Consider the following 21488-nt stretch of genomic DNA (forward strand, 5'->3'; position numbering starts at 1 on the left):
ATAAGTTAGAATTCGTTTAAACTGTCTGATTGAGCAACTTTTTATTTTGATATTTTGAGAGTTAACGATGGATTTCAGGGTTTGGGAGAGATTTTTTTTTAACAAAAATGCTTCCCAAACCTCCTAAAAACACGCAAGCTAGCAACTTGGAGGCTAATGCTACTAGCAAGACCACTGTGGATGAAAACATGCTACAGGCAGTCCGCAAGATTGTCAAAGAAGTTAGTCAAGAAGAGAACAACTGCCTACAAGAAGAGATCAAACGAGCCATCTCTCCGATTAACTCTTTCCCCGCCACTGACGAGACATTCCGTCAATCTGTGTTCTCACTGTTATAGAAAGGGGGTGCAGTTACACATCCGACGCCTCAAGCGATGGAAATATTGATGGTCTCACATTCCAATAATTCCTGTTTTGATCAACATTCTGAATCCAATTTGGACGAAGAAGCAAACGAGTTTGGTGGGACGAAATGTGATCTCCGTGACCATGACAGTGACACACGGACGAGACATCCACAGAGGAGAGGGAGACAAAAGTTCTGACATGCTTTTGTTGCCTAAACCCAACCTAAAGTGTTTGTTGTTTAAGGAAAAAATACTGATGTAGTGCATTTATTTTGAAAGAGACTGTATGTAAACGTTAAATGTCCTTTGAGAACGGAAGTGTATTTTGAAAGAAGACAATACATGTAACAGGAAGAACTTGACAGGGCATACCAGAACGTAAACATCCAACGCACCCTGGGTACCTTGCACGTCCTATCTGTTTCCATGACCGAATGTCGATATGTGACGAGATTGGAGTGAGAATGTGTTGCCCTTTACAAAAAAGCAGTGTCTACTTGACTTACATTTTTGTATTGCTTCTTTTAAAAAGAGAAGAACTACATACTTCTTGCACCACTGGTTAGCAGACGTTTTTCCTCAGTGTGATAATTTGACACAAAAATCAATCCTAGATGAAGCACATCTTATCTCACGTTAGGCAACCAATCATATAAGAGCTGCTGAAAACCTTATCTAAAAGTTCAGCTGTATCTCGCTGAAGTAGGCTATGGGATGTCCGAATTTGTAACCCAAATGTTTCTAAAGATGTGCTATTATTCATCTCCTTCAGTGGCTGTATTGATGACCCCTGTTGCTTTCAGCCACTTCAGACTATTTACCCCACACTAGAACTCGCTGCTCTGAGTGATGTCGAGCGTAAACTGCCAAAAACCTGCATAAACAGATAAGTGTGTGCTGCCGGGCCCCATGGGAAAAAGCACGGGTACAGAATACAGCCAAACGTCATGTCAAGTTGTTTATTAAAATAGGAATAATAATACAAAGGCTACAAAATTCAGGAAAGGTCATAGATATAAAACAACTCACTAACACAAAATAGCAGCTGTTATATTTAAAATTGACAGTATACAAACATATAAACAGAATAATCACAAGGTAAAAATACTTAAGTATGATATGTACAAATATTACAAGGTGTAATTTACAGAATGCACTGGCCTATTTACATTAAGGTAAATTAAATAACAGTCACAACGCCATGAGAGCAAAATCAATGTACATTACAATTATATGATACGCCATATAACTGAGAATATGTGATATTTGGTTTCACCTGCCTCACTTTCTATGTCAGTTGCCTTTAATGGAGATTTCTTCGTTTAAATTCCTACTTCATTGACTCTCCCCTCGCTTTTAATCCGTGCAAGTTGATAAGAGGGTTGCATTCCCCTCAAAGTACAATTAAGGCCACAGTAATTATTTCATTATATACAGTTATGGTCTTTGACACACTTGAACCAAAGGCATTATTGTATTAAAATTCATTGAATTAAAAGCCCTGATATGAATGTTTGTTCCTTTACTGCTATGTACCATTCTCCGTGTGATATTCAGAAAAGTCGTCTTAAAGCTGAGAATATTATACATGGTTTAACTTTTGCGTAGGAGCCACACAAACATGAGTAAAATACTTTTAATGCTAAACAGGTGGTGAATCATGGGGCCATTCTGGTGTGATTTAAGGCTACAGACATCATCTGGAAACTTCTGCTTATTCAGAAATGGTCATAAACAGATACAATTTTTAAGAGAAACATTCTAGTGTAACTGGCTGAGTAAATACTCACAGCAGCAAACATTCATCTGACTTCTAGCAAACATCTTAAACATCACACACACACTTCATTTGTGCAGATGCTGTGATCCTTTGCTTTAACTTTTGTTAACTTCTTTAGGCCTTTGGGGTGGCAATAATTGCAAGAAACTTGACGTAAGATGTTGCTGTATGTTTTTGTTTATTTTCTAAATAAAATATTTGTGTATTTTAAATGAATGCCTACTGGATACTTGCACCAGATTTTTTGTATTTCATGTAGATGATTTTAACATGGAAGAGCATCCTAAAAACATATGCAGATGTGTCTGACATGTTTTTGTGTTTTTGCACGTTTCTGTAGATACGCACAGAAATATCAACATGTTATGTTAAACTCTGGGCAGAACAAAGCACTCATCAATTAACAGCTTAAACCATATGAGGCTGGACAGAAGTGTAATGCATTGGCTGGAGAAAAACAGTTTGTCCCGTTTTTTCTTAATTAATAGGATTATTATCTCAGAATTCTGAGAACAAATCATCAGAAAATAAGATATGCTCTTGTTTTTCTGACTTAACTTGATAATCATCTCATTAATTCTCTTTTTTCTTGAATAAACAAGATTACTATCGCAGAATTTCAAGAAAAAATTGCAAGGATAACAAAAGGCATTCTAGTATTTCTGAATTAAAAAGATTATTATCTCAGAAATCTGAGTAAAGTTTGATGGAAAAGAAGATATGCTCTTGTTTATTCTAAATATCAAGATAATAATCTTGTTAGATCTAGTTTTTCTGAATTAAAGATATTATTATCACAGAAATCTGAGAAAAAGTTAGCATGGAAAAGAAAATATGCTCTTGTTTATGTTAATTATTGAGATAATCTTTTAAATTCTCGTTTTTCTCAATTAATGAGATTATTTTGTCAGAAATCTAAGAAAAGTTTTCATGGAAAAAAGATATATAATAATAATAATCTCGTTAATTATCATTTATAATTAACAAGATTATTATCTTAGAATTTTAAGAGAAATTTACGTGGATAACAAATGACGCTCATTTTTTTTTTTTAAAAATTAACTTGATAATAATCTTGTAAATTCTCATTTCTTTAAATAATTGAGATTATTATCTAAGAAAAATGTGCATGGATATCAAATGGTGCTCTTGCTTTTTTGAATTAACAATAATCTAAATAATTCACAAAAACAAAAGAACAATTTTTTGTTATTAAAAACCTTGGTCAGAATTCTGAGATAATAATCTCGTTGTCAGGCTTCTGTAGTCTTGTAACACAGTATGTTACATCATGTTTGTGTGGCTATCCGTGAGTCAAACATGCACCCCAGTTATTCTGAAATCATCATGAAGACACAAAAATCTAAACATCGTGCCAAATCTGGCTCCTTTTCAAACGACGTCCTCTGCTGATTAAAAAAATAAATATGCCTACCTACTACTGACAAGCTCGCAGACTCTTTAAATACCAAACATAATACGAGGCACAAAAAAGCCAATCTGACATTACTCAGTGAACCCAAAATATTCCAGATCTATAAGACCTATAATATCTCACAGCACAGCAGAAACATCCTCAATAAATCTGCAGTTCTATGTACAGAAGGACTCAGTATAAAATATCCTACTGACCACACACAGCCCACCAGGGGCCAAAGTTCCCTCCAAACTGGAGACCAAATAGCCATGTTATATTTGGCATGGCTCTTCTCTCTCTCATGCTACAAACATTAGCATAAGATTTTGGAGCGGTTTGCTCAGTCCTACTTAAACCCTCTCTCGGGGAATCTAACAGTTACAGCTAACTGGGGAAAAGGTAGTCCAGCTACTGCACACAATTAGCACTGCTCGCTTTGCCAAGGCTGCTGCTGCAGGTCGCTCTGCAGGCAGCAGCACAGGGTTCTTATGAAAGCTCATTTTAGCCTGTGTGATGAAAGGAAAATGATCCTGTAAGACTTTATGATGAGAAAACAATGAGTTATTATCTCAAATGAATGAGAACTGATGCTAAGTCGTTATTCTGAAATAAGTAAGTCAATATTTGGAGAACATTTCCCACTGTTTATAGAAAGCATCTCATTATTTTAAGATACTAATTGGGGATGCACCCATTGTAGGATTCTGGGCCGATATCTTCCCCTTGATGGCACCACTCGCCGTGCACATGTGAGTGATCGACGGTGACAACATGTGTGTTGGCTTCGTCGAGTGTACAAAGTGCAGCACGATGCTGGTATAGGACAGCAGAAAGACAGGGACCTCGACATTTAAGAGGCACATGACGAAGGCTTGCCATGGAAAGAAAGATGAGAGTCAGCCTTCAATGTCCATGTTCGTAGTCTGTTTGCCTGATGAAGGTCTAGTACTGAAACGTTGCAAATAAATTTTATATTGCAAGTTAGACAGTGTGCGGGAGTCCTTTTGCAACGTTGGTATCCTTAAAAAAAGTAGGGTTTGAACTGGACTTGGGCTCGTAATTACAGTTAAAGGAACGAGAGCGGCTCAGACAGAGTATGCACATGCTCGGGTGGGGTCGGGCTGGATTTTTTGGGCCTGATCTAAACTCTAGCACTTGTAGAAGCCATTGTTTCTAGCAAAGACGATGGAGAACAGGCGTTCTTCTTCGGCGCTCGTCCTCGGTGCAGCCTGACGCGCGTATACTGCCCCCGTCAGTTCCAACAGGAATCAACAAGGCCGGCTGAGGGCAAAGCTGTATCCAGTACTTATGGTACCGAAAAAAAACAACAGGTACCAACGTATTTTTTGCGTGTTGGCATCAACTTGGTACCGAAGTATCAGTTCTCATGACAACCCTAGTATATATACATGTATGTAGTAGGTGTCTGTGTGTGTATATGCTGAGTATGCTGATAAATCGCACTGCTGTTCCTGTAACGTCAACAAAATGTAGTACGACAGAGTTTTACCGTGTTGTCTGTGGTCATGTTTTGTGTTTATTTTAAAGGCCCCTCTAATGACAGGCACTGGAAATTAGCAGTAGCTATTAGCTGTTAGCTGTTAGTTGTGGCTATCGGCTGTTAACAGCTAACGTTAACTAGCTCTCCACCTGCCGATTTCAACACTGATTTGTTGTTCACAATGTAGCATTATCAGGGAAAAAACAAGGTATGTTCTCTAATGTGTTCAAGGTTACTGCGTTCTTTTGTCCCAAAGGCATCCCGGGGAAGATGGGAGACGGGATGCTGTTAGTTTCTAATCCTACTTTTTACCCTGCACAAAATTTATGTGACACAGGAGAAAAGCATCGGCCACTGAAGTAGTGCAAATATCAGCCGATACCGATGTTCGGCCGATACATTGGTGCATCCCTAATAGCTACTCATTATCTTGAAATACAAATTTTTCAAGTCATTATTTTGAGAACGTTTCTCATTTTATTTTAGAAAGTTTCTCTATCTTTCTTCCCCCCATTACATTGGCAGAAATGGGCTTCCATATATTTCATATATTTAACTACTGGTATATCTGAAGCTAAATTTGATCTTTGGAGGCTTTGCTTAATCACTGTTTTATCACTTGGGTTTCTAGTGTCTGTACTACCTAATGGATAATTTATAATGACTTCTTCATGCTTATATTTTCCTCCCTTTTGGTATTATCATAGATCTTTGTTGAATTAATTCACAGGCCGAATAATATTTATCATATTTGCCGTGATATTTGTAAGGTATCCTAAAATTCATGGACGGATGTTAGTTGCCGCAGTTACCCATCCACATTATTTGTGCTGGAGGTAATTAAATATGTTTTGCAGTCCAGCTCAACACATTAAAAAGACAAAAAAAAACAACAACAACAAACTTCCCAGTTTCAGGAGGGTACCTCATGTGGTGACCTCCAGATAACTGGACTCTGTCCATGTTCAAGTATATCCAGGAGATAATACTGAGTCGTTTTCATCGTCTTTGTTCGCATGGCTTCAGAAACTCTGAACATGTCAAAAAACAATTAGTATGCCGTCCATGTGCCTGAGACTTTGGCAGTAAGAACGATATTAAGGCTAACAACCGGAATGTCTTCATTTGCAAAGTGGAAGAATTCCATTTGGTTTATCCAGTCTTCAATCACTAATTTCTGTCATCGCCGTGGAAATGACTAATTCAGCCACAAAATCCCAAAATGGCCACTTTCCATTAGGTGATTTTCCTCATTTCTCCCCCGTGGACCGTGCTGGAGAGGCCTTGGAATTTGTTGGCCCAGAGCCGCTCCTTCTCTCGCAGGCTGCGGTAAAGTCGTGCATTGATTTTCACACCACGCCATCAGTTCCTCTCCAGACTGGGGTAAAGTTTGAACACTTTGTAAATCCACTCAGAGTAGAAAGCAACGTTTACAAAAAGCGCAGGCTGTGATGAGGCGCATTTAGTCCTTTGGATGCTAACGCCGATGATGACTTTGCGCTCGTGTTCCTGGCAGACCAATGGACCACCGTTGTCTTTCTGCAATTAGAGGGTAAAGAATGACACATCAGATTATTATAGTGCATTGTATGTGTTAAACTAAACCATCTAAAACATGTTGATTGCTGTTGCTACAATGTTAGTTCACACAGACAATTGAAAAATACACCATTTTTGAGGTTTAACCCCCTCTCGGTTTCATTTTCATTTGCCACTTCTGAGATATTCCTCGCAATGAAAAGAATGGAAAAAAAACTCCATTTTAAACTTTTAAATTATTAACCCTTTGCAACCTGTAAACCTTTGAACCCTGTGCAAATTGGTGCAATTTATTTTAAAAAACATGGTTAAAAAAAGGCAATGAAAAACTTGGTAGGAAATGTCCCACAAATTGGAAAAAAAGAGAAAAAAATATTTAGAAAAATATTTGTCAGAATTATAATTTTTAAGAGTGCTTAAAATTATAATAATTCTGATACAAATTTTTAAAATTGTTTTTATCTTTCTTTCTTTGTCTTTTTTTTTTTTAATTTAAAAAATTTTCCCTAATGTTTTGGGTCATTTCTTTATTCATTGCTCAATGTCTTCTTTCTGTGTTTCTAAAAGAAATTAAGCCAAAGGGTTAAACTATTTAAAACTTTTTTGGCACCTTTTCTTCAGAGGAAAGTAGTTCCAGTGAAAACTAGCTATCTACTGTAGACGTTGCCATGTTATTCAGGTAAAATGATATTTTAAAGGGACAGTTCATCCACAAATCAAAAATACATATCTTTCCTTTTACTTGTAGTGTTATTTATTGGTATACATTGTCTTAGTGTGAGTTGCCATGTGTAAGTGATATCAGCTGTAGAGATGTCTGCCTTCTCTAGAACATAGTGGATCTAGATGGCACTCAGCTTGTGGTGCTCAAAGCTCCAATAAATACATTTGAAAAACTCAACACTGATGTCTCTTTCCAGGAATCATGACCCAGTTACTCAAGATAATCCACAGAGCTTGTTGTGAGCAGTTTCATGTAGGAAGTACTTTCTTTCTTTTCTACACATAGATGAGAGCCTTGTGCTCGTGACAGCAACAGATATAAACCTTAATGGAGTACTCCTCGGCCAAGCTGTAATGTTAGTTAGCTCAGTGGTGCTAGGTGAGCTAGCATTAGATGCATGCTTCCCTCTACACAGTGATATCTTGAGTAAAGGTGTCCTGATTTCTGGAAAGAGACATTGCCGTTAAGTTTTATTTATTTTTTTGGCACTTTGAGCACCACAAGCTGAGTGATATCTACAGTAGTTCCATTATATTTAAGAGAAGGCAGACATCTCTATGACAACTCACACCAAAACAATGATAGATAGCACTACAGGTAATGTACAATCATGTTGCATTCATGTTCTTTGTATAGACATTTATTTGTGATCCTTACATCACACACGCCTTCTCCTCTCTTGCCGCCGGCACATATCCTGCTCTCCCCAGCGTCCCCTTTGATTTGTGAGCACATGTCGTTGTTGACCATGGGCATGGTCAAAGCGTTCAGTGCCTCATCGTATCCTGTGTCTGGACAGAGAAGGATATGCAGTGTGATTGTTAAATGCTTCAGATATTCTTTATGTATGAATAATAATGGTTGAAATGCAAAGTGGCAGGGCATGTGGGTGGAAGAAGGCAGTACTTTTGGTTTCCCCCCATCCGTACATGGTGCAGTTGGTGCCCTCGGCAATGTGACACTCTTTCACTGGAAGATGAATAGTGGAGGCACCTTCGGACACAGGGGCGGGACTAGAACAACCACAGTAATAGTCACAATCAATTATTTCATAAATAAAACAGTCTGTATGCACAGAAATAAGAAGCATGTCAGGCAAATAAGACACGTTAATGTTTTAGAGCAATAAAAATTTCAATAAAATCCAATACGATACAAAAGACTACATCACTAGTTATGCTTTAACATTAGGATCATAAATTAGTGGAAACCTTGTGAGTAATTGAGAACTTACTCCTCTAGTTTCAGCATAACCAGGTTGGATCCTTCTGGACCACATATAAGGCGAGAGATGCGTAGCCTTGGATGGCTTGAGGATTCATTGAGGTGGCGCAGACCAACCTGCACACTGTAATCCTTGAGATCTGGAACACTGATGACCACAAGTTGCATTATTGGAAAGGTAAGATCCAAAGTTACTGGAGCTTTACCTAAACTAGAGACTAAAAGTCAGGATAGTTGTGTCTTTGCTGCTTCGATTTTTGTTTTTTAGTCCCTCTGCTTTATGCAAGTGTGAAAGCTAACAGTGCTAACAGTGCAAACAATAATAAAAACAGCAACAGTGCTGACAGAGCTGATAATTTTAACATGGGAGGAAAGCAGAGGGTGGGTGTTACACTACTGTGACTATGCTAGCCCGCCACTATGGGTCAGGATGGCGTTACCAGTGATTACCTGTCACATGACTGCAGTGCAGTGCGATGGTGCTTAGCTAGCTAGTGGGATACACACACAGGGACTCACATGCAAAGAATGGAGAAGCACAGGCAAAGGGAGCGTCACTAAATTTTCTGCTCAGAAAGCCATTACTCCACCTTTACTATATCTTTAGGCTATGTAGCAGATTGTTTGCTGCTCTGATATTGCTCCTAAAGGTAAATTTATCAAATTTGGAGAGTTTGAGTTGTTTTGACAACACTGTGGTGGCTGAACAGGTGGCTAGCAGCTAACAGTGCTAATTCCACGAACAGTGCTAAACAACAGCAACAGTGATGATAAAGCTAATGGTGTTAGCCAAGGGGAACTGGAGGGTGGGCACTACTTCCGCACACCGTCTACATATTAGCAGTAACTGTCAAATGCCCAACGTGATTTTGCTAAGTAGGACATGTTCCTGGACTAACATCCTACATCGCATTCCAGGACCAACATTGCAATCAATGACCTCTGACATCATCAGTGTGCTGCTCTTCTGCTTCTTTCAAAATTCCTTTGTGCTTCTTCAGAGCTAAGCTAGTTTTAAGCTTAACCTTGTAAGCTACTGCAGGGTTAGCGAGTTCGCTTGCTAACGGAGGTGGCCATGCTAACAAGTGAGCTTGCCAATAGACAAGAATATTAGTGAGCTAGCTTGCTAACTAGCTAACAAGTAAGCCTTCCAAAAGGCTACAATGTTAGCAAGTTAGCTTGCTAACTAGGTAGGCTATGCTAACAAGTAAACTGTTCACAGACAAAGTTAGTGAACAGTTAATAAATGCCACATGGGATGTTGATCCAGGGGCGTTTCCTACTTGGCAAAATCACGTTGTGCACTGATGAATGAGCACAGTGCAAAGCGGTGGTAATGAGCCAGCCAGTAGGATACACACATGCACTAACATGCACGCAGGGACACAACAAACCACAGAGAAGCTCACATTACAACACACACAGATAGCATGACTTAATTGTTAATGCTCTGAATGTCACATATAGCTCCTTTAAATATTGCATGAGGTAAGTTGAGATATATTGCAAAATGTTAAACACAAAATTACAGGTGCATTGTTGCACAGAAATATGATTACAGCAATTTGACATTAAAAGTAATAAATGACTTTTCGATCCTTTTTGCAAAATGTGAAGACACGAAAGACAAGTACAAGCATGTTTTTCCATGACACACACCGGGCCTGAGAATATCAGCTAAATGGCTAAAAGCCACTGATGTACACCATATGCAATACATAGAGTACTGTACATGACTACAGAGATAGGGACGCTTTGTTTAAAGCCACTACTTCAGATGTAGAGATTATATATGTATATGACAGGCTGTGACAACTGCAGAAGTTAGGCAGATCTGCAGGCCAGTCTGGAGTGAGTAACTACCAGTAAACAGGATACATCCATCTTTATGTTAAAGAAGACAGCAAGCAAGAAAGAAAAATGTTCGAGAGATAAATGGAAGAGGTAAATGACAGAAGGGCTTGGTTAAAGTTTGCCAGACAGACATAAAAAGGTGGAGTATTACCAGGAGGTGAAGCACTGTTGGTCCGTCAAAATCCAGTCTTCTCTGATCAACGAGCCCCCACACAAATGAACATTCCTGAGAAAATTTAAGACAATTTTCACCATTACTATAGGTGTAAAAGCATAAAAAAAGCAATATAGTTTTAAATATTTCGCAATAAAACAGATGTAAAATGACATACTCTCTTTGGATGCTAACAACCCAGCTGCCATCTGTCCCACGCACTTGGTGTCCTCCAACAATTCTGGTGTTTATATGCACAAAGCACGATATCTTGGGCCCAGTCAGAGCTACACATGAAGACAGTTTTATGCTGCATGTTAGATGGATGTGTTATTTACATTTCAGTGGGGAAATGTACATTAAATCTTCAAAAGGCGACCATAAAATATGATTTGTTTAGTCAGGTACATGACAGCAGACGGATTTGATATAAAGGGTAAAAAGGAAAAGGGACGAGATTGGAGATAAGAGGACGAGGAAGAGGACTAGACTGGTAAAAGCCAGATACGCCGAAGCGATACTCACTGTTGCGTTGAGGAGCCACTGTCGCTGATTCACCTGATAGAAGCAAAGAAAAGCATGACAGTAAGAGGAGACCCCACAGCAGCAGGATATAATTTAAACCATTGACCATACATTGACACACAAAGCATGAAACCTCGTTGAAAAAGACACCCTTCTTTGCTTTATGAAGACTTATCTCTGAATCTTTGCTGGAGGCTCTAACAGCCCGCAAACCGCAGCAAATAAATTTGCTTGAGACCTCAAAAACTTCATGGAAGATGTGTTTTACATTACGGAAATTATTGTGCAGCCATTTGAAAGAGGCTCTTCAACGCGGCCAGATTGAAACCAGCCAAAGAAAATGTTGGGTCCGGCCGTCTGAGTGTGTGTTTGCTCTAATAAAAGGATGGCAGCAGAGACCTGCATCTGTTCGATGTTTCAGCAACATGTGTACTCTGCCAAATGGGACGAAACCACGGCTGACAGATTACGTAAGCAGCCAGACAAGCCGTATGAAAACACAATTATTATAACATTTTAGCTGAAGTCAACAAAGACTGCAAAGCTAAACCACTTGTGTTATCTCATTGCTTTGCACCACTGTACCAACACTGTCCTCTTCTACTGTATTCTAAATGCCAATCAATGCTCTTTAAGGAGTGCTTTCTGGACTGTCTGAAAGGATCACTTGCAAGATAAATGTGACACTTTCTAATGTCACAATGGAGGGACAACTATGCAGGTTGATTTTAGCGCTGCTCATCGTGGACTATATTGCTGTCATTGTTCATTTTAGTCAAACCATACAGTTTGAAAACGAGGTGCGGTTCCAACTAGAAAACAATGTTTTGATGTATTGGATGTGCTGAATGTGCATATTAAGGCAGTACAGGAGGAGGTGCACATTAATAATCCTCCAGGACTGTAACATGCTCATGTTTAACCCAAACAAGGAGGTCTTGGCCTGATTGTTTTGGTGCACACCTGAGTGCGATTGCTGTGTTCACACCTGCCCAAACGAACTGCACTGACGGAGCAAACGATCTTGAGTTCAACTGCACCGAACCAAACAGGGCAGATGTGAAAGGACCTTCATAAGATACACTCCAGCAGCACGCAAAACACATAGGTAGTCATTATCGCTATACGTTTTTGAAGCAAGTACATCATGAGCAAAGTGATGAAAGGGTGCTTTCAGTGAATGGATAGTGACAGTTTTTGGAATTTCCTGAAACCAACAATCCACACCTGCTTTCTGCAGAAATTAGCCAGGCGTCCACAGGCAGCATTTACAAATTCTTTCCTTAACATTCCGCACATTCCCACTTTGAACCACTCAGTTGCATCTGTATTGGTAGCAATATGTGCAGTGCTTTCAGAACTGCGACCAAAACAGGGGTCATGTTATTAACACCCATTCTCTGTTTTTGAATTAAACTCTACTGGAATTAACCACTTGTAGGCTGTTCATTTCTTATTGGTACCAACACATACTTCCACTTCATCATTAACCCCGTTCCTCACTTTGACAGCAAGCTTCTACCTCTAACTTAAAAGACAGGCAGTTTTTGCACAAGTGAACAATGCTTCTGAGACTGTTCTGAGAGACTGTCCACCTTAAAGTCACTGTATGCCTCATTCAGAACGTAACTATAGCAGCATTCACTATCTAAAGATATTAGCGTCTTGGGCAGAGAATTCACGCTTTCTTTGTGAGTTGTATGTGGAGCTTCTCTGTTCTTTGTCGTGGTAGCTGGTCCCACTGCACATGGATGGTAATGCATTGGAGTCCTTGTGAGTGTATCCCACTGGGTAGCTAATCGCCTGCTGCTCTGTGTTCATAAAGTGATCACTGCTGATAATGCCATCCGGACCCATGGTGGCAGGACAGCGCTGTTGCAGAAGCAATCATGTCCAACCCCCGTTAGCTGCTAGCAGCTGGCTTAGCCATTTCCATGTTGAGAATCGTGTCCATACGATCTTAACTGAGACTCTGAGTCATAGATATGCTCTGACTGTTGCATACAGCTCCTTTTAAGGTGGGAAAAATATGAAGCTACAGCCAGCAGCCGGTTAGCTTAGCTTAGCACAGAGACAGCTAGCCTGGCTCTGTTGAAAGGTAACAAAATCCCTCTACCACTGCCTCTAAATCTCACTAATTAAAACTTTATATGTTTGTTTAATCTGTGGAAAAAATAAAGTGTAAAATTGATAGCCTACATTGTGATTTTACAGGTGTTTCAAGTCTGTCAAGTTTGTGCCAAGCTACGCAAATAGCTGCTCACTCTATCAACATATTATTATACGGTTACTATATAAGGCTGGTATCAATTTTCTTGTCAAACCCTCGGTAAGAAAGCCAATAAAATCAAACTACTCCATTAATAGATCACTAAAACAATGCACTATACAACACATGTGCACCATTCGCATTTCTTCTATGTTGAACTAAGGCTCTGCTCATATTCATGGCTGATGTAACACAGATGCATCTCTTGTTACAGAGACATCAGTGACAAGGTTATTTAAGACACTCACAGCGCTTCAGTTTGCAGTAGTCCCAGGCCAAGCGGTTATTTGGATTGGTGTAACACCAGGGGCCATGTTTGTCCCGGTCTGGGTTCCGGCAGTAGTTCTTCTCCAGCCCCACGTGGGAGTCTGTAGAGTGAGAATCCCCACTGTAAAACACACAGATACAGATTCTCATATTCCGTTTGTTATTTTGCACACAGTCTATCAGAACTAACACTAGGCCACGTTTCATAAAGTTTTATACACTCGCACTCTAAAAACAGTGGCACACACATCATCATGCACATACAGTGCATATACACTGTAAGTAACCATGGTATGCCTGGAAAGTCTGACTATGGCCTTCCTATAGTGCAATGAATCCTCTGCGTTCGCTGCACAGAGGCCGTAGAAGGAAACGCAGAGTTTTGTGAAGAGTACTCATGGGACTATGAAAGTATGCACTCGAAGCATTCAGCAGGGCTCAGACCAGCAGGAGCCACATCCTCTGTGGAACTGTTCGGTTGTGCCCCCGATTTGAAGGAAGTTACATTTAATTTTGTGTCTTTTTGCAGCGCTCCACACAGCTCTGGGAGAATTAAATGTAATCTTTTCAGATACCTAAAATATCACTGAAAAGAAATTACCCAGTAGGAGTTTGGACACACACACACACAAACAATACTGAGCGATGGCCGACAATTTGTCAAGAGGTGAAGATAATTCCACTTCCCAGGAGAATGTTAAACAAGCTGTAGCTCTGAGCAGTTTTTCCTGGGATGACCCTTGGCCTTGAGCGGGGTAGACTCGCTGGCTGCAGTCTACGCAAGGGAGCTGATTGGCTTTGATCTACTTTCCTCAGAAAGCACTTCCTGGGGTCAGGGGTCGGCTCTGGAACATGTCCATCTGTCTGTGCCATTTTGGCTTTTAAAATTCCTGTAAATTAAGTAATTCCAACAGCCTGACTTATAAGTGCCAAGCGACAACCCCAGAGTGGGCAACCTCTCTGTCAAAATGGGTCACTTGGCGAGCACCGCAGGGTTTCCTCTCGTCAGTTAGATGAATAATAATTGGGCCTGGTATTGACCCCTGAGGAACCCCTGATTTCCTCTTGCTGTTTGTTTTCACTGCTTAGCTTCATTCATATGAGAGGGATTTTCACAAGGCAAGGGGAGCTGAGTCGTCAACAAACATTCATCAACTGAGCTGAAAAAAAATGTCAGCCTCTCTAGGAAACCTCCTGTGTGTTTTTCAGTACAACTTAAGCTTGACTGTGAGTTAAAAGACAGAGCAAAACAACAAATTTATTATGCAGAATAAACAACTTTGTTACCTGTTTATGTGATTTGACCAGTTTGAACATGGAATCCCAGATCGAGTTGTGGATAAAGTGCCCCTGTATGTTTCTCCGTTGTCTTCATAACACTCTAAGGAAGAAAGAGATATCATTATTTCAGACCATCTTGTAAAACACTCCCAAGAGAGCATAGAATTACTTAGCCTGGCAGTTTCTCAAACACTTACACGCAATCAGCGAGATTGAACTACATACATAATTTGGGTGGTGGCTGTCTTTCTCACTGATGCAAACATAACATAATCAAGTTCAGATTTTTGGCTTTTCTATGTGGTTTGGATCAATTTAAAGTCAAAGGCCCCTGTGTAAGCGGCGGTACAAAATTTGAAACCTTACTATGTCTGTTCTTAAACAGAATCAGAAGAGGGGCTGTAGTAACTAACATGCTGGCTGCAGCTTAACACGTGTGGTCATCTCACTGTAAATGTAACACAGAGGAACATGGGAAATGACAGCGAGCGCTAATGCCAAAGTCTGGTACTCGTGTTCTTCCATGAAATGGAATTCACTGGGTAGCATGCTGCCAAGTGGCCCAGTCCTACGGGAGCAATATACAAAGTGTCTGTGTAACTCCACTTTGCAAAAACATAACATGGCTCTTAAAGCATTTGTCGATCTATATTTAAATCACATTCTACAGGAGACAGCATGGATATTTGCCATTCTTATGAAGTTTGGTGCTTAGACAACACTCTGGTAGTCTTAAAGGAATAGCTTGACATTTTGGGAAGTAGAGTGTTATGTGGGAAAATCTATACCACTCCCATATCTGCACGATGAAAATGTACCCACAACCACCAGTTAGCTTAGTATAGGATTAGGACTGGCAACAGGTGGAAACCCCTAGCCTTTCTCTGCACACAGGTGAGAAAAATTCACCCAACAGCACCTCTAAAAATCTCTAATTAGCAGAGGTGTGGGCTCAAGTCACATGACTTTGACTCAAGACACACTTAAGTCAAAAATTAAATGACTTTAGACGTGACAAAATAAAAAACAAATACTTGAAACTAGACTTGGGACTTCACACAGACTTCAGCCTTTTGATGTAAAAATACTTGATACCTTCCTCCAAGCCCAAAGCTTCAAAAGTATGTTATTTTAAAGTGTGCCAGCAAGTTGACACTTAAGTCCCAAGATTCACTTTGTTTTAACCAATCCAACGGCATCCAATCAAGTTAAAGGAGAAAACCACGAAGTGCTAACTTTACGTTACTGAGCAGCAGTTGGAAAAAAATACTTAAGTTAATTTTGTTCATGTGCAAAAAGTGTAAATAAAAAAATTGGAATATGCAAAAGGTGTGGGTCGAAAATTACAGAGAGAGGCACAACAATTTTCAGCTTTGTTCGACATTTGAAGGTGGACAAAGAGCAGTAAGTCAAGGATAATATTAACATAGAAAGCTAATGCTTAGCTAACGTTAGCTTAACCACTAAATAACTTTTTACCAAACTTGTTCAAAGAAATACAACTTTTAAAAAGTAGTCTTAGTTTTTGAGTAACTAATATATTACTACTCTGTTGTGAAATTGACTTTACATTTGGTGAGGACCATATTACAACTTGTTTAGGACCCAGAACTCAAAGTTTAGGATTTGGGATTTGATCTGGGACTTATCAGTCTTGACTTAGGACTTGAGTTCAAAGACTTGAGACTTACTTGTGACCAAAACAATGACTTGGTCTGACCTCTACAAATTAGCACCTTACATCTTGTCATGTTCACTGTTCGCCAAGAAATTGTTACAGCCCACAACTTCCTGTTAAACCATGTTGTCATTTTTACATTTCTGTGCAGTGACAATTAATTGAACAAGAAATAATACATGTATTAGTGGACTGTGGGTACTAATAGGCAGATTTTCTTACCTGTGGACAGAGCTTCCCCCATTTTTCAGTCTTTTTTCAGTCTTTTTTGCTAGGCTAAGCTAACTAGCTGCTAGCTCTCTCTGCTAGCTACAAATATTTAATGTGAGAGTGGAATCAATTTTCTCGTCTAAACCCTGGGAAGAAAATGAGTAAGTGTATTTCCCCAAAATGTTGAACTGTTCCTTTAAAGGTGAAGTTGCACAGTAATTTACCTATTTTTTGTGTGGCCTCAGCATCACACCTGGGGATGTGGGTGCAGTTGGCTATCCTCTGATTAGGGTCTGTAGTGAAGCACCATGGGTACTCTGCACCATCGGGGTTACGGCAGTAGTTCTCTCTGAGGTCTCTATAACACATACACAAACTACAATTTAAATGATGGGGCTGATGTATTGTAAATTTCATTTTTTATGCTTCATGCTGATCACTTTTCTTTTTGGCACTTCAACAGTCAAATACACAAAATGGACAAAACACAGTGGAGAGACATTTGAAGCCAAGCTGTCAGGGGCTATGAAACTAACATTACTCACTTGCATTTGAAGTTCTGAGGGAGAAAGGAGTGGTTATGGGGCAACTGGGAGTCCCAGCGCTGACACGTCACACCCTCCGGAGTGACATTCATTGTGCCTCGGTAATCTCTACCTTTTCCCTGGACACAGGATGTTGTTACATTGACATCTGTGTCCTCACTTGAGTCCGAATCTAGCAAGGAAAGAAAAAGAAAATGTAAGTGTGGGCATGAAAAAGGAGGTTGCTAAAGAGTGAGATGTAGGAGGAGGGTGAGAGGGAAGGAGAGAAGAAGGGAGGTATTAATCCCCAGAAGAATGTGTCATGTTTAACCTAGAGACAGATGATCAAAAACAGTAGCACTCCCCCCTTGTCTCAACTGCGATAGGAAACTTTGTGTATTCATAACACGGCTGTCCTACATTCTTGCATGCAGGGATATCCACAACAATATGCCCTTATTTAACTTGCTGACGGCACACAACGTCACAGGCTGTTGTTAGAAAACATCTGGAACCTTATCAGCTTCATGATCTCTGCCTAAACATTAAAATCTGTTTCTGGTGAATTTGTTTATCGAAGCTCAACCAAAGATATCACATCCAAGCCCGGTCTGGCCGGGGCAACTGTATCCACCGGAAAACTATTCCAAACATCTTCAGATGGAATTCTGCTTTTCAGCAGTGCGGGGATAGCAGTACACGGGGAGCGACTTCTCCCCGTTGGATTTCTGTCTCTGTTTCTTTAGCCTTTGACAAATGAGATGGGAGAAGATGGAGGAGGAAAGGGAATGTTTTGAGGCAGAAACGAGAAGGCGGATGGAAAAGGGGGATTCTTTGGCTTGATGTAATGCATGCCAGTGTCTGTGTGCACTGCGTAGTACAGGTCAGTGGTTTTTATCTTTCTGAGGGCAGGCATTGAGGGATGCACACATCTGGACAAATGCAGATCCTCCGCCCTCGCTGTAAATCATCGCATGTACTGTAAAGTGCATGTGTGTATGTGTCTGACAGAGACAAAGAGAGATGCTCCGTGTGTTCGTGGGTGTGCATGTGGGAATATTTCACTGTGCTTTCAAAGAAAAAAAAAAAAGAATAAATTCTCCAATGGTGTAACCTCTATTTGGCGTCCATTATTTTACCACTGTCTTTTGTACTACATGTGAAGGCAAAAGTTATCTAAACTACAACTCTGTCAGACTCTGCCAAATGTGATATGACTCAAGTGGAGTTATACTGTTTATCCCCATAACACTTACAGTATGCCTTATTGTTTCATATAGTACAATAGCAAATACAATGGGGCTACACTTTGGGATGATTTTAATCTATAGATTATTTTCTTACAATTAGCCAAGTATTTGTTTACTCTAGAAATTAATGACAGTGAATAGTCTTCACATTTTTCTTAGTTTTCTTAGTTCAAGATCCAAAGATATTCGATTTACAGTGATATAAATTAGAAAAAGGAGGCTGGAGCCAGAGACAGTTTGGCATTTCCTCTTAATAAATAACTTCAGGTTGCTGATGTAACCCCGGTTCTCTGAGTGAGTTGACTAAAAGGTTTTCATTATGGTGGTTGCTCAAGTTCTGTCCATCAGGTCAATCCAAAATCTACCATAGGTATTCAACAGAGCCCACTAACTACGTCCTGCTCCTTAGCTGTTAGCTTCTGATGGTTCATCAACCCTGTCGGAGCTAGCATGGAGCCCACACTGTCAATAACTGCATTCCCTGAAGAAATATCGAATTTTTGGAAAATGCAATTTCAGAGAGAAGCAGACGGAAGTGTCGACAATATGCCTTTGAAATATATATCCTGGATGTCAAACTGATTTAGAGGTGAAAACAGCTGAAAATGATATACAGAAGCTAAAGCCTTCAGATACCAGTGTTAAAGTGAACCACCAAATCACCCGGCAATCGAGAAAGAAGACAGTGAAATTAAGGAACATCAGTGTTCTTATAAAACAGGTTAGGTGTTCATTTAGTGTTACAATCATTAAAAAGCCAAAGCAGTACATGAATACATTCCGTATACCTTCAGTAGCCTAGTTAGCCTAGTTCAAACCAGCCTGAAAATTGACGAGTCATTGGAACACCCCTGTATAGCCATGGTCGCAGCTGGCCGATGCTAGGCCACACCTGGCAAGTTTGCATCAGAGGGTGGGATTTAGGGCCCAGTTCCATTTCTTTTTTTTTGCTCCTACCCCCTATTTTTGAGAGCCACCTTACCCCTCGGAGCACAGTTATGAGGGGTAGTAATTGAAGACTTGCTCTATGTAATGGGACAACCCTTTAAGACTCTGATACATACATAATCAGTATGCTGGTGATTTCTCTTGCCTGGGCCACAGGGATCGTTTTGTGGTTGTGTGTGGGATTCATTCACAACTTAACTTTCAGTCAATCAAACACGTCTTCACGCTGCTTCATTACCAAGCCACTAGCACTGCTCTGTAGCTAACGTTAGCAACACATGCTCCTACTGTGCCAGTCTGCACTGATGTAAAAGAGGCAGTAACAAGTATGGCAGCTTTGCTGCTGGACTTAAGTTAAATTTTGGGCAGAGGGGGGAATGCGACATGGAAATATGTCAAAATGCGGGACTGTCATGCACAAATCAGCATCAACGATGTAATGTTAGCTAGTTAGCTAGTTTGCTACCGAGACATTGCCATACTAGCGGTTTCTTTAGTTATGCTACATATGAAGAAAAGTACCATAATATATTGAAACAACACTAAATTAACATACTAGATGATTATCATCATTTTTAAATCTTCATTAACGAAGAAAATGTACGGCCATCTTGCTGATGATTTGTCAAAACACTTTGGAGTGTGCCTCTGAAAAACCTCCGTTTGGAGGGCGATGTAGCCCTAACACTTTACCCTTCTCCTGTATCCCAACAAGAAAAGACACACACTCCCCTGAATGTGAAGCACAACAGAGGGGTAAGAGCAAAGTGGTAGGGGCAAGGGGTGTATTGGGGTTGGGCCTTATCAAAGGGTCAGTTGGACTGAGATTTGGTCATCACTTAATTGTCATACTAGTCAAACTACTGGGTGACCCTTTGTGTCTCTACGGCAGCATCTGCATTCATTATGTTCCTCCTCTCCACTTTTTCTTTATTTCATCACTTATCGGTAAACATGATGGTTCTAATACCACAGAAACAACTATTAGGCCTTCTGATGGCCATGTGGTGCATCTCTGTATAATAGCCTCTATTGTAACAGTCCATTTTACAGACCCTTGTCATCTGTGAGTGGTTTCAGTAAAACACTTCTGGCTCTCTGAAGTCAGACACTCCCCTTTGCAAACAGCCTATTTACTCTTCCTTGTTGAGGTAGGAGGATTGGAAGCCTAGCACCACATGAAACACCAGGCTTGGTAAACAAAAGCCTTGTGAGACTCTCTGCAGGAGAGAAGAGGAGCTTTGTTACTTCGCTCACCGCAACCACTAAAGTCTCGTATGTAACAAACCCCTTGGTACCATCTAACCACTATCTGGTTGTACCAACCACAGTCTGTCTGTCCAAAACCAAGCAAAGGCTCCTCAACGCCATGTCCACTTTTAGATCTTACAATGGTTCCCTAAACTGTGTGACACATACTGTTATAAGAGTCATAAATCAGTAAAACAATAATTTGGTCTCTAGTTGATTTTTTAAAGACTATGTCCACAAAACCCAAGCCCAAGACTTGGAGTATACAGTCTGTAAGCTCTTACCACACACAGAGATGTTGCAGTACTCCCACGGTGTTTTGGGATCCATTGTGTAGCACCAGGGACGGAGGCGATTATCTGGGTTACGACAGTAGTTGTCCTTTAAATCTTTGTGCCGATACCTGAGAGAGGAGATGGAGACGGGGAGGAAAGAGCAGATTCAGAGGGAGAGACATAAGTCATAACAACTGGTGAGGTCTACCTCTCCTGGGTATTAGCGTCAGTTATTTAAGCATCTGTCATGGGTGTGTACAGCAATGTCCGTGAGAAAGGTTCCTGTGTGATTATCAGCTTTGCTGCTTACTTTTTGGGCTGAAAACGGTGTTTGTGAGGCCTTGGTGAATCCCATCTTTGGCACTCTTTGCCACTCCCTGTATGGTCCATTTTGCCCCGATAATCTTCCCCATTACATGTCATACAGATTTCTGTAAACAGAGAAAACATCATTCATCAAAACTTCTGGA

At 40.2% G+C, this 21488-nt stretch overlaps 1 protein-coding gene across 2 annotated transcripts in view; it reads right to left on the reverse strand.

The window, feature by feature from the left end:
• Positions 1 to 1343: 1343 nt before the first annotated feature.
• hgfa (hepatocyte growth factor a) overlaps positions 1344 to 21488 on the reverse strand; it is a 34003-nt gene continuing 13858 nt past the window's right edge. The window contains exons 6-18 of one of the 2 annotated variants that reach the window (XM_049567200.1): positions 21329 to 21449; positions 21028 to 21146; positions 17316 to 17487; positions 16995 to 17128; positions 14889 to 14982; positions 13583 to 13722; positions 11066 to 11098; positions 10719 to 10827; positions 10538 to 10612; positions 8543 to 8680; positions 8215 to 8321; positions 7966 to 8099; positions 1344 to 6584 (exon numbers count right to left, since the gene is read on the reverse strand). In XM_049567200.1, the coding sequence (XP_049423157.1) occupies positions 6408 to 6584; positions 7966 to 8099; positions 8215 to 8321; positions 8543 to 8680; positions 10538 to 10612; positions 10719 to 10827; positions 11066 to 11098; positions 13583 to 13722; positions 14889 to 14982; positions 16995 to 17128; positions 17316 to 17487; positions 21028 to 21146; positions 21329 to 21449 (1553 nt within the window). In that variant the 3' untranslated portion in view covers positions 1344 to 6407. Of the gene's footprint in view, positions 6585 to 7965; positions 8100 to 8214; positions 8322 to 8542; positions 8681 to 10537; positions 10613 to 10718; positions 10828 to 11065; positions 11099 to 13582; positions 13723 to 14888; positions 14983 to 16994; positions 17147 to 17315; positions 17488 to 21027; positions 21147 to 21328; positions 21450 to 21488 lie in introns of both variants that reach the window. The other variant, XM_049567199.1, reaches the window with a different exon arrangement.

The sequence above is a fragment of the Epinephelus fuscoguttatus genome, linkage group LG22, assembly GCF_011397635.1.
Source record: "Epinephelus fuscoguttatus linkage group LG22, E.fuscoguttatus.final_Chr_v1".
Classification (NCBI taxonomy): Eukaryota; Metazoa; Chordata; class Actinopteri; order Perciformes; family Serranidae; genus Epinephelus; species Epinephelus fuscoguttatus.